The sequence below is a fragment of the Stegodyphus dumicola genome, chromosome X2 (assembly GCF_044657685.1).
Source record: "Stegodyphus dumicola isolate Sdum_Otavi_A_Nest chromosome X2, ASM4465768v1".
NCBI lineage: Eukaryota > Metazoa > Arthropoda > Arachnida > Araneae > Eresidae > Stegodyphus > Stegodyphus dumicola.
Window position 1 is genome coordinate 131,980,525 of NC_140781.1, and position 13,277 is coordinate 131,993,801.

The window sequence follows — 13,277 nt, forward strand, 5'->3', positions numbered from 1 at the left end:
ATTTACTTGCTTTAAGTATTTTTTTAAAAAATATTTTATGTAGTATCTAAGTATTTTCTAAATATGAAATTATATTTTTAAATATATATATTTATTTTAAAAATTGTGAATTAGTTCTTTTTGTTTCTTTTTGTTTTTTTATTTCTTATTGATTTATATGGATTATGTATAGTTCTTTTATAGTTTCTTTTTATTGATATGCATATTCGTGTAGGGGAAGTTTCTGTAGACAAGGATTTCTAAAATACATTGGATTCTAAAATACAATGGATAGATTTTACACTAGATTTGCTTATGCTTCTGAATTTAAATGATATTGTAGATTAGTTCGAGAATTAAATCTTTTACATGTTTGCATATTTTTAAATTATTTTAAATTATTTTGGCTTTTTTCCTTTTTTTAGAATTTAAATTTGCTTTTCTACTTTTTTACTTTTATACGTATTTGTTTAGAATTTTAATTTGTTTAAATATATATATATATATATATATATATAAAGAATGTATTATGACAGGTGTACATAAAGCATGTGATTTTCATGAAAATGTGTTTATTCATTTCTGTAACTTATGTATGAATTTTGTAAATACATCTTGGGAATATTTTTTTATTTGAATTCAAATTCTTTAATATATTTATTAAAAAACATGTAACAGATCTCTTTATCATCTGAAATAATGATAATAATATAGCTTTAAACCGTATTTTCATATAACATATAAAGGTGCCTATTTTGTAATATGATGGAGGAAGGAAATTGAAATTAGACATGTTAAATCATTAAACATCCAAATGCTATAAAAAAATCAGGAAAAATTTTATATAAATTTCTTTAAAATTTTTTATTATTCTTTAGCGCCTTGAAGAGGGGAAACTGAACATTTCTTTATAATCCGAATGTTTTACAATATAATTTCCTTTTCAGCACATTTTGTTTAGTAGTCAGATAAAATATATTTCATTTCTGCATTCAGGATATGCTAGTTTCACTATTATGATTTTCTTATTTTAAAAAATTGCTTCTTTTGAAATTAATGGAGAAAGCAGCATACCATAATAAAGTAATTACATGATTTTATTGACCATTAAACATAAGCTCCTCAAAAAAGATTTATATTTTTTCATATGCCTTAAATATTTCAAAATATAGTTCTTTTAATTTTTCAAAAATTAAAGTCTAGAAATTAATGATACCAATCATCCTCTTTCACTGTGTGGATGAAAGGAAGAGGACAAAAATCTTAAATTTACTTATCTTCAGTTGGCGTTTTTACTACATTATGAAATATTAAAAACAAACCTATTTATTTGTTGCAGCAAAATTCTGTTTAAAGCAAGATTAGATATTTCAATGATCTATAAATACACATATTACGTATTTGTTTTATTATATCTTGCATGCATTTATGTTTATGAATTATGTATTTATGTTATAAATGTATTCTTCAGAGATATTTCGGAACATTGTGTATAAATATATAAAAAATGGCAAGCACATTTTCATGAAGATCTACCGTTCAGTGTCGCGTTTTAGCTGCGCTTTTATACCATATTCTTTATGTGTTACCTGGAAGTCGTACCAGTATCAATAGTTAACGTGCTATTGTTCGTTACAGAACTGCAGCATATAGACATATTTCAGAACGCTGTACGAACGTTTTATAGAACGTTCGTTACACGATACATTACAGTAACACAGGCATCTGATGTGCTTTTGTACGTTATAGCACTAACATATAGACGTGATTTAAAACGTTCTGGTAGAACGTAGTATGGACGTACTGTTTAAAACATTCTTTACACATTATACAAAAGTGACATTAACATTGTCATTAGACTTGATATTGTCCATTTTAAAACTATAACATTTACACGTTATTTAAAACCTTCTTGACAAAATGTTGAATGGACTTTTTTATAAAACGTTCATTACACGTTACATGAGAGTGCCACTAACCCAGGGAGTGGAGGTGCTGTAGTTCATTTTATAATTGTAACATATAGACGTGATTCGGAATGTTTTGTCTGAACGCTCTCTACATGTTCGTGGAACGCTCGCATTGAACGTTTTTTGAAAGTTCCGGTGCTAGTTAGGATGTCTGCCCTCTCGAGCGTTAATGGCCCAGGGCCACTAAGATCCTTCTTGGCATTCAGTATGACCCTTCTGGATCCATCCAAGCCATATTCGCTTGAAAATCGTGGGATCTCGACCAACACGAGCAGCCATGTCGCGTAACGATGAACCGAAGTACGACAGGACACGATCCTACCTCACTCGAATTCCGACACGTGCTAGTAGGAGTTTCTGCTTCTTGCACGAGCCGTAACGCGAACTTTCCCCAAAAAAATTCAACGTTCAAATGTGATTTTTCCCAAATGCGCAACCTACAAACTCTTATTATTTATACACAGTATAAATGGCATTACTCATACCAGTTTTGTGCGCTTGAGCTGGAATGCTAATGATTTGCATATCCCAGCTTGTTGTACCTTTCACGCGAATTTGATGTTCGTTGCATGCTGCTTTTATGGCTTAGCAATTTTAATGGTGAGTAGCGTATCTGAAAGAATTTCACAAGAATTTTTCCATTTTTCTGTTTGTTTGTGTTACGTTTCTCTAAACTAAGAATGCATTAATGAGTTGGAAAAATGCTTCTGAATGATGCACGATTAAAGAGATTTTAAAGCATAACGGTACGTTTTATTTTAATTCGGTGTTTGAAAGAACTAAATTACGAATTTACTTTTGCAGTTTAACAGATGGAGAATGTTCTTTTATGAGAAATCATGTTATCTAGTCATTCATAAATAATTTAATGCCTTTAAAATATGTGGACTTTCAGTGTTGCATGTATGATGGCTTTACATGAGTTCCAGTCCTAATAACTGAAAAATATTAGAAGTTAAAAATCAGAGAATAAGATTAGGAAAGCGAAGGTTTCTGCAAAAGATAAAGACAAATCGTTATAGATCATTCTGATTATGAGAAACAAACAATTTAGTTAATGCTTCGCAGGGATGTGAGAAATTTTAGTGAAAACTTCACTGGGATTCAAACAGAAAATTTATTTTAATTCGTTACTTTTACTTTTAATGTAAAAAAAGGAGAATAAACTGTAGGGACATTAGGTTAATTCGAAGCTGGAGAGATGAAAAATTAGCAATGCCTTCGCCGGGATTCGAACCATGGACCTCTCGAATACGCGCCGACCACTACACCACGAAGGCATGCTGTTGAGAAGGCGGGAGAAATACTTTATATCTTTTTAAAGGGCTACTGGGGATAAGGGGGCCCTATCGTCAAATCCTGGGGGTGGAGAATCATCATGCACCGCCTTTTAGTTCGGGCGCCACTGTAGAGACATTAGGTTATTTCGAAGCAAGTGTCATGAAAAATGAGCAACGCCGGAACCCAAACCACGGACCTCTCGAATACGCGTCGAGCGTGCTGACCATTACACCACGGAAGAAATACCTTATAAAACTTTAAAATCCTCAAAAGCAGCATGAAAAGCATTCGCAGTTTTCTTTTATATCTTTCTGAGCTGTCTGTTTCATATCTTTTTATCGGATGACATATGCCCAACCCATTAAAACACAGGATGCATAAATGCAAGCAAGTGCTTGAGGTAATAAAGGATACCTTTTTAGTTCTCCATTTGGCCATAATGTCCAGAGATTTTGTTAAAATGATTAAATTATAAGATAATTCTCTTTGTTTTAACCTCTATGAATCTATTTCGTTTGTGGCGTTTTTAAATTTTACTGGACATTATGGAAAATGATTAAATTTTAAGATAATCTCTTTCTTTTAACCTCTGTGCATCTATTTCAGTTCAGAGATGGACGATGCGCTCCGGAACTGATTCAAAGAACCGATTCACTTTACTGAACGAATGATCAGCGCTCCAGCTAAAACTTAACGGCACTCTTTAACAGTTCACCGAGAGCTGTTATTGGGAAGCATGTCAAAATTTGATTCTTCTTAATCTTACACACTAGCATTCTTTCCTTTATCACTTACCGGAAACGTCTCTGACCTAGTTTTATGTGTGTAATATATGTATGTATGTGTGATTTTGTTTTTGCTTGTGTTCCATCTAATATTTAAAAAAAACAAAACAATAAATAAACTAACGCATCTCAGCGAAACTGACCAGCCCTGTTTGCAAATGGAAGGAGTCCCCCCCCCCAAATCTCTCAGTGCGAGGATCTATTTCAAGTATGTAGATTATGGGAACTAGTTCATTGGATTCCCAGCTGTCAACACTAGTAGGCTCCTTCTCTTGTCGCAGGCCTGGGTCCTTCGTAGTTGTCATTATTCGCTCTTTTCATTGCTACTACTCTAGTCGCGGATCTGATTCCTACAGGGTTTGCATTATTCACTCTTTTTATTGCTCCTGCTCTAGCCGCAAATCTAGCTCCTACGGAGTCTTGATTATTTAATCTTTTCGCTTCCTCGGAGCTGTTCCTTTGAGTTTCATTTTGATTCTTTGAATACTATGACATGGTATATCTATGTATATTAAGTATTACCATTTTTATAGAGTATTAGTGTAATATTTATGTAAAGTAATGAATTATATTTTTATTTATTTACTTATTTTACTAAAGTCTTGTAATATAGAGCCATGAACTTCTCTTTAGTCTTCTTTAGAATTAGTATACATTTATAAACATAAATTTTTCCATCTAATGTGTTTTTTCAAGGTTGCAGAATAAAATGTGGACTCTACCGAATAGAAGAACCTCCAGCAATATTTGGTATCATTTTGTAAAATTAGGTAAAAAACGGAAAATGCCAGTATTTTTAACAAGAGAAGGAGCCTACTAGTGCTGACAGCTGGGAATCCTGTTCTTTGGGATGTGCCTCCAATCTAAACATTTATTTTTACACTGTGCTTTGTTGTAGCAACAAAATATCAATTATAGTAATAAAATAATGTAATCTTCAACAAAAGTTTGTTTAGTTTTCATTATTTTTTAACTTTTAGCATTTTTTATTCCAGAATTTTATTGTTGTTCTATGTAGAAAGCTGTTTTTAGAGAGTCTCAAAAGTACAGTTGAAAGAAATCAGTCCAGGAAGTGAGTGGTTTGGTTGAGTTGATTCCAGCGATCCCACTTTTTCCTTGTTCAGGTCTTTCTGCTTTTCCCCATCTTTGCACACTGCTCTTGATCCACGCTTTTCCGAGCGCATTCATCAAGGTCATTGTTAATGAGAGGTAAATCGTCTAAAAGAACTGATTCACTTCAGTGAGCGAAAGGTTCCGATCTGATCCCTTAAAAGAGCCGTTTCGTCCATCTCTATTTCAAGTGTGGCGTTTGTAAATTTTACTGTGCCGCTTGCAGTTTGGCAGGGGCTGAAGTAAATCGTATTTAAAGAATAGCTGATTGCAGAGATTTAGAATATTTTTGGGCAGCGCAGTCTAATTAACCCTTGTATGCAGAAAAAAGGAATATGCAAGCAATTCTTTCATACTTTGGGATATTCATTTTTGTTTCTTAATAACTAAAGTACTGTAAAATATGAAAAATATGTTAAATTACTTACCTGCAGCTCTTGGAGTTTTTAATCCGTCGTATTCTTGGGGGACTATATCATCTATAACAAGCCGACGTGAATTGTAATCTCTGCTAAAATAGAAAAAAGTAGTGTATGTTTGCTTTCACTTTATAGCCTGACACCAAGCACAAATATTAATACTAAATGTCTGTCAAAAAATAGTGTCTTCGAATATTAAGAAAATGTCTTCGAGTCAAAGAAAATGTTCTTGACTATAAGCGATACCACAAATATTGTTCTATAACGACTCCGACCTTGCCTGTGTCAGACTAAAGCACTTAAAGAATTTATATGGTTTGTAAGACAGGACGAAATAGTACTACGGGTAATGCGACTAAACTGTTTACATTGTACTGCATTTCTGATGAAAGCAGGCTAATATTTTTCAGCTATGCTATAAAAAATAATCTATGGTTTGAATATCAAATTGCATAAACTAATTACATGAGTATACTGCATTTTTCGTTTAAGCATGCGCTGACTTTATAATTTTTATTTTAAATGACGAAGAATTAAATGTAGAACACTTGGGTTCAAAGCGAAAGAATTAAAATGTCATTATTTAAACGGTAAAGCAAACAAAAAAGAGATTTTAACTGTATTTTTGAAACACCTGTTCTTTAAGCTGATTCGAAATTAAATTATTCATATTTCATATCCCTATTTCTAACTTGACTAGAAGTATTATGTACCCCTTCTAATGAATCATTAATATAAATGCATAACATCATATATCTTTTCAAGTAAGCCAATCACTTTCGCCTATAATTTTGTAATTCTTTGCAACAAAGGTTGGTTTAAGAACTTCAAAGTGAGATTTTTTTATTATTTTTCAAATTTTGATATTAATTATCTCCTTTTACAGATACTATTTTCTTCGAATATAGAGCTTTCAATTAGATGCATTTTAAAAGGAACCGCTAGCTGTGTCAAATAAGGAAGCATTGTTCTTTCAATTTTCCCAACTTGGTTATCATTAGGGCCCAGCCATTTAGGTCCTACATTTAAAGAAAAATAATATTAGGAGCTACTACACATTGTGTCTCACTTCGCACAGTGTCCAGAAAAGTTATTACTCTGCCTTTATTTTCGGAACTGTCACTCACAAACATATACTTTGACTTACGAAAGTGTTTTAAATTACTCAAATATTCATGTTTTGGCATTTTTAAATATTCAAAAAGTTATTTTATTAAAATTGCGAATTCCTGTATTTATATTTAAACAAATTTTATACTCATAAAAGATAAAGCACAAAGTGCTTGACTCCCATACGACAGAAATTGACCGACATATTTAATTTTAAAACTTGGAATATTTGACATAATTTTCTACATGTTTTAAGGGGCCTTTAACGTATGCCTTTCTGTTTATATATATATATATAAGAGTGCAAAGTTCTTTAATTTATAATTTTGATACAAATGGTGTGTTGAAAGAATTTTCTGGCAAATAATTTACAGGTTTTCAAACGCTAAAAATACGTTATTAGTTTACTGAAATTTTATGATTTTTAAAACCATTATCAAACCAAGCATTCATTAAACTAGAAATATCTAAAATTTTTAATTCATGCAAATACTGTTAACAGTTGGCTATACGTATAGCACAGATGCCTGCCGGCCCTTTTTTCTATAATACGAATTTTATAATCCTGCGAACTATCCTTTTCTTGAGAAAACATTTGTATTGATTTATGCTTTTGACGACAATCTGTCTAAAAGCCTTCTTGACTTCTCGTAATTAACATCAGAATCTGTTCTATAAACTGATATTTTATATTTAGTTGTAGAGACATTAGGTTTATTTTTGAAGCAAGAAAGATGAAAATGAGCAACGCCTTCGCTGGGAATCGAACCACGGACCTCTGGAATACGCGCCCAGCGTGCAGACCATCACCCCACGAAGGTATGCAAAGAAAGCGGGAGAACTACCTTATATAGTTACGAACAAACGTAAGCATTTCCTCTTCAGTATATACATAAATATAAACAGCAACTTTAAAATGTAATATCTCCGTCAGTTTTTGTCGTACGCGAATCAAAGTATTCGTATTTTATTTTTTGTAAGGAGTATAAAATTTTTCTAATTTCAAGTATAGGGACCGGCAAGACGCATTAAAAGTTAGATTTCTTAATTTTTACAAACTCATCATTTTTTTAATTTAGAAATGTAAAAATATAAATATTTGCGCCATTTGAAACATTTTTATAACTGGAAACTTAGATTTGCAATCAACGGTAGCGATAATAAAGCCCAGGTGAGATCTTACTTTAACACGATATCGCAATTGAGACAATTTTAGGCATAATCTATTCATTGCTTTTCCTCTAAATATAACTTTTGCATTTATCACTTTTATTCTAAGCTACTCTGTATGTTCTATTATCATGAATATCAGTCAAGCTCACTTCAGTGCTTAAGCCGACTCGACGAAAGTCGTGTGAATACAAATAAGAAAGCGAGTTTTGTTTGAAAACACACAGTTCTGCTATGTGCTTCCTTTAAGGAGTTTGTATACATACCTGTGACAAGTACAGTTACTTCAGCTCTCAATAGTCCTCTCAAACTTTAGCAATAATGAAAGAAATTATCAACCCCCCCCCCACAAAAAAAAAAGTTGGGAAACGAAAGCTATCATCTTATGCCATTTTAGAAATAACTTTATTCGTAACGTTTTAAAGAGGTAGAGTAATTTACGTCTCTTGCAAATTAGCATAAGCAATGATCAAAAACTTTTACTCAACATTGTGTCCTAAGTCAATTTTGTATACTAATGAGTGGAAGTCAAAATGATGACGAACAAAATTTCACAAAACAGCCATTTTTCTGTTTTCCGCTAACCAAAGTTTTACAGTGATTCTTGCACAGTTCTTGGCTGCCTTCGACGTTACTAATATCAATATTATTTATTATTATTACAAAACAACTGAAGAATGGGGAGATTCAAGGCCTAGAATATAAAGAAATAACTCTATAATATGAAGAATAATGTATAGGGTAAGGTTTAGTAAGTCGTCACCCCTAAGAAAAAATAGGTATAAATAGTAGGATAATTAAAGTTATCGGTGGTAATAATATCTTGTGATAATATCTTTATAAATTCCATACACTCTAATCATAGTATTTACTGACGGTTAGGGTTATGACAATGGAATTTGTGCAGCATATGTGGTACCGAGATAGACTACGACAAAATTAGAGTTGAACCTTACAATTTGGCTTTTCAAGCAGAATTGGCTGTTATCATATTTGCCCTTAAATGGATTGATGAAACCTTGACTGTAAAAACATATATTAACAGACAAACAGACTCATTATCTGGTTTGGAAGCACTAGCAGATGTTGATAACACTAATGTTTTGGTAAAGATTTCTTTGTAAAAGTGGAGAAAATAAATGAAGTGTGAACTGGGTGAAAGCCCATATTGGCGTTATAGGCAATGAAAGGGCTGATATGATGGCCAAAGGGGCTGCTAATGGGTAATGCCAGGGATGCGTTCAATAGTCAAGAATAAAGAATCATAAAGAATTGTTATTGGTAAAATCAAGGATTTATGTTATGTTTGCTGGAAAGAGAAATGGAATATTTCGGGGAAAAAGAAAGATTATTCGTTGAACTTTGAAGTTTCTAAAAATATGAGAATGATATGTGATTTCGATTACAATCTAATAATTACTGGACGCGGGCGCTTCCCGACGTACCTGAAAGTATATAATTTGCAAAATAACAGTCTTTGTATTTTTTGTAGTGCTGAAGGCAATGCACGACATTTTGTCGAAGACTGCGTTATTGAGACATGTTAAGGAAAAGCATGCTAACAAACTAATTCTACTGCCGCAATAAAGAGTTTTGGTTTGTAAACAATTTGATGAACTTTATAAATGGCAATATAACAATAGTGGGAATTTTGGTTTCATGCTTTTTAACTATATTTCTGTTTTAATCTGCTTTTTAATCTTTTGTTTTAATCTTTTAACTGTATTAATTTTTGTCTGTGTTGAGTGTATTGCGTTAACAATGAGGCCGATTATTATCAGACAGGAGAGTTGCAGCACACACGTATATTACATTACACTTCCTTCTAATCTCTTCGATAAAGTTAATAATATTTATGGACACGAACTTAATAGGACTTATAAAACCAGCATTCTACGTCGTACCACCTATAGCCTAAATTATAATAAACTTTTTCCTCAATTAATTTATTTTGGAAATTAAATACAACAATGATCATAAAGATACTTTTTCATTTTCTTGTCAACTCCAGCACATAAACCGTGTACTCAACCTTTGCATTTTAGGCTCTGATTAATATTTTCTTCGCAGTCTTCCTCACAAATATTACAAGGAGACGAACACGATGTGAAACAATATGGTTGACTAGTGGGTAACTCGTTTTGCCGGAAAGAAGGGCGTATTTGGCGTGATATTACTCCTAATATTTAAAAGGTACGACTTAAGCGCTGATACAACTTTCGTAACCTTAACCTATTATCAAATGTCCTACAAGTGTGATTTTTGTAACTGCAAAATAACAGTGAATGAAAAGTACTTGGCCTTACTATTTCGTCAAAGCTCAACACCAGGAAAACAAAGCACTGAAAATACGAGGGTGAATCAAATATAATCGAGCCTTTTGTTTAAACAAAATTTATTTAATACGAAACATCTACATTTCTACAAATTAGTTTTCTAAATAATCTCGTACTTTTACAATACATTTTTCGCAATATTTTTGTAATTTTTTCATTCCGTTCTCGTAGAATGAAGTTGGACGGGTCTCTACCCACTTGCGCACGAATGCTTTCACTTGATCATTGGTCTGAAATCGCTTGCTTCAAAGTACTTCTTTGAGGACGTCAACATGTGAAAATTGCATGGCGATAAGTCTGGGCTATAAAGTGGATGATCAAGCTTTTTCCAGTGCATTTATATCTGTTTCTGTAGCGTTACACTTGCTGTGTGGGGCCTGGCGTTGTTGCGGAGGAAGGATCAACACATGGCGGATGGGACAGTCTTGTCCTTCGCGTCGACACTGAAGCCTAACTTGATCCAAGAGACCTCAGCAGTAAGTTGCGTTGATGGTCTGACGTCCGTGTAAAGGGGTTATCACATCTAGCGACGGTCTCTGTTAGACGGCACTTTTCTGAGAAACTAGATTCTGGTAGCACTGGTTTAAACGGGAGGATTTCTAGAAAAAACAGCTCCGGCGGAAGCGAAGTCCCGCCTAGTTACGGAAACGATGTACCGGCCACGAGGGATTTTTTTAAACCTCGCCGAAAACGTTTCGTCTGCAGTTCTGTCCCGGGTAGAGATCAACCAATCAGACGTTGTGCTTCTGAAATTCTGCTTCTGAAGGATCACGTGGTCCCAATCTGAGCGATATTCGAATATTCTTGGACGTTCAAGTCTTTGTAGTAACTGAAAATGGTAACCTAACTACATGGGTTTCGTGAAAATGTGCAGGTTCTTAGAAATGTCCCTTTCAACTTCCACTCCCTCTTAGCGGAAACATATATGATAGGGACTTAAGAAATCCACCAGTATAACCCCTCCGGTCCCAAAAGACTGTGGCCAACACTTTCTCTGCAGACAATCGAGTTTTGGCTTTCATGAAGTTCCCTTCCCTTTTCCTTCTCACTCCATACTTGCAGGCTTTGTTTATAGGGTGTAATGATGCACCCACGTCTAGTTACAGGTAACAATTTCATGTAAAAAAGACTTCGTCTTCTTCTTCAAAACGAGTTCGAAGCAATTGAGAATTGCGAACTCGTGCAGCTTTTGATCATCATTCAGTAACTTTGGAACCAACGAGTTGAGATTTTTCTAAATCCGACTGCTTTCTGATGTTTAATTGGACACTTCCATAGCTGACACGAAGTTCTTCTGAGGTTTGAAGGTTTGGGGGTGCAGCCTCGATCCCGTTCGATAAGCTCAAGAACATGTGTAGTGTTTTCATTTGTCACACTAGTACGAGGACGATGGGGAGGACTTTGATTTAGCAACAGTTTCACAGCCTTGTTTGAATTCGTTGCAGCATATCTTCACTCTTGACCATGGAAAGTCAGCTTCCTCGAACTGGGGATGTAGCCTACGGTAAATTTTGGCTGGTTTCATGTTTTCACTAATGAGAAACTTTGTAATTATACTTTTCTCAATAGAGACGGGCACACTCCTCTCACTCCTCATAAGGGCTACTAAATACTAAAGTACGGGACAAGCCAGCTGGTATGGTTCCCTTACTCTAGCTAACCTCACCCTGTGAGGATTTATTTTATTCTAACCAATTATTTTTAGTTTTCTTTTCTTTCCCTCCTAATTTCAGTTTCCTGCCGAAATTTAAATTTTGTAATGACGTAGTATCCAAATTTAAACGTGTTTCAGAAGCAGTACTTAACTGCGTGTCAAGAGTTCAGAAAAATTAGTAGCGGACTTAATTCTGATGTTCATGCTGCGAGTTTTAAACTAGCTTTCTAGTTCTGTGTTCGACAGCTTTTAATTTATGCTGATATTTCTCGGCTCGGCTTTGCTGTGTGCAGCCGATTTAGCATTCGTTAACCTAAAAGCCAGTCGTTAGCTATCTTAAGTTAATGTGCCTTTTACATTCTTATTTTCTGCTAATTCAGTAGCTACAAGTGGTGGTGAATTGTGAGCACGAAGTGCATGCATCTGTTTTAACTTTAAAATAAAAGGTTATTTTAACCCTTCTTCTGCAGTAATTTTTCTTCAAGACATAGCGAAAAATCGCTACTTATCTTCGACATACAGTCAAAGCTATGTTACCAAAGAATACCCCGAGACTCTGTAGCCTAACAAAACTGTCCAAACTCATATCGACGCTCAGCCAATAAAGGTTCGTTCATATTTGATAGCCTTACGTATAAAGACAGAAATTTACAGTTTGTTCTTTCACCGTCTGAAATAGGCAGAATGTATGTAGTTTCGACGAAGTGCATTTTCTACATATATTACATAGGCACTTGCACTCTTTAATATACAAATCCGCAAACTCCCTTCATGAAAAAATTTAGAAAAACTACTTCATTAATTTTTCTTCAAATAAACAAAAGCTAAAGAATTACGATGCTATATATTGCTATTAAGGTTATTTCTTCTACAGGTAAGCGCGAAAAACTCATGTTATTGAACATGTATGAGCTAGAGCTGCAAACAAAATTGCTGTAATGAAACTGTTAAAGAAATAAGTACTGCCGCATACAGCGATATCAATTAGAAAACAATTAGACAGAAACTATCGATTTAACCTTTAGAAATAAAAATTTGCCATATCACATTTGTAGATCACGCTAATGGTTTTCTTAATAATTTCTTAATAATACACCCCTCACATTTGGTTTGCGTGCGATATATTGCGTGGGACATATTTGCTATATATGTAAATTTTGTAATCTTAGCCACCAAATCTGGTAACACTGATAGTAATGTAATGATCCAATGCTGAGCAAATATTTTTTCAGTTTAGGACAGACGAGATTTTTTTCGAAAAGCTGTGTTATTCTGAAAATTTCAAACCTCAGGTGTGTGGCAAAAATTAAGTTTAATTGTACTAGTCTGCCCAATTCAGAAAACAATCTTTTTAAACCTGCACAAACCATCAGCGAAGATACTAAGTACTTAAAAAATGAAAAGGAAGAAAATATAGCGCATGATAGATGAAAAAGCGTCTTATGTCAGCCTTTTAAAAGTCT

At 33.8% G+C, this 13,277-nt stretch overlaps 1 protein-coding gene and 1 long non-coding RNA gene across 4 annotated transcripts in view; one reads left to right on the forward strand and one right to left on the reverse strand.

The window, feature by feature from the left end:
- The window catches only part of LOC118194856 (uncharacterized), a 48,380-nt gene extending 43,419 nt beyond the window's left edge, over window positions 1-4,961 (forward strand). The window contains exon 2 of the long non-coding RNA XR_015039260.1: window positions 4,712-4,961. This is a non-coding gene — a long non-coding RNA (uncharacterized LOC118194856). The remainder of the gene's footprint in view (window positions 1-4,711) is intronic.
- LOC118194853 (glutamate-gated chloride channel-like) overlaps window positions 1-13,277 on the reverse strand; it is a 188,502-nt gene that overhangs the window by 134,077 nt on the left and 41,148 nt on the right. For 2 of the 3 annotated variants that reach the window (XR_004759158.2, XM_035366066.2), the window contains exon 2: window positions 5,554-5,636. The exons of the other annotated variant lie outside the window; for it this stretch is intronic. Coding sequence is in view for 1 of the 2 variants with exons in the window: in XM_035366066.2 (XP_035221957.1) it covers window positions 5,554-5,636 (83 nt within the window). In the remaining variant the exon portion in view is untranslated. The remainder of the gene's footprint in view (window positions 1-5,553; window positions 5,637-13,277) is intronic. 3 annotated transcript variants of the gene reach the window in all.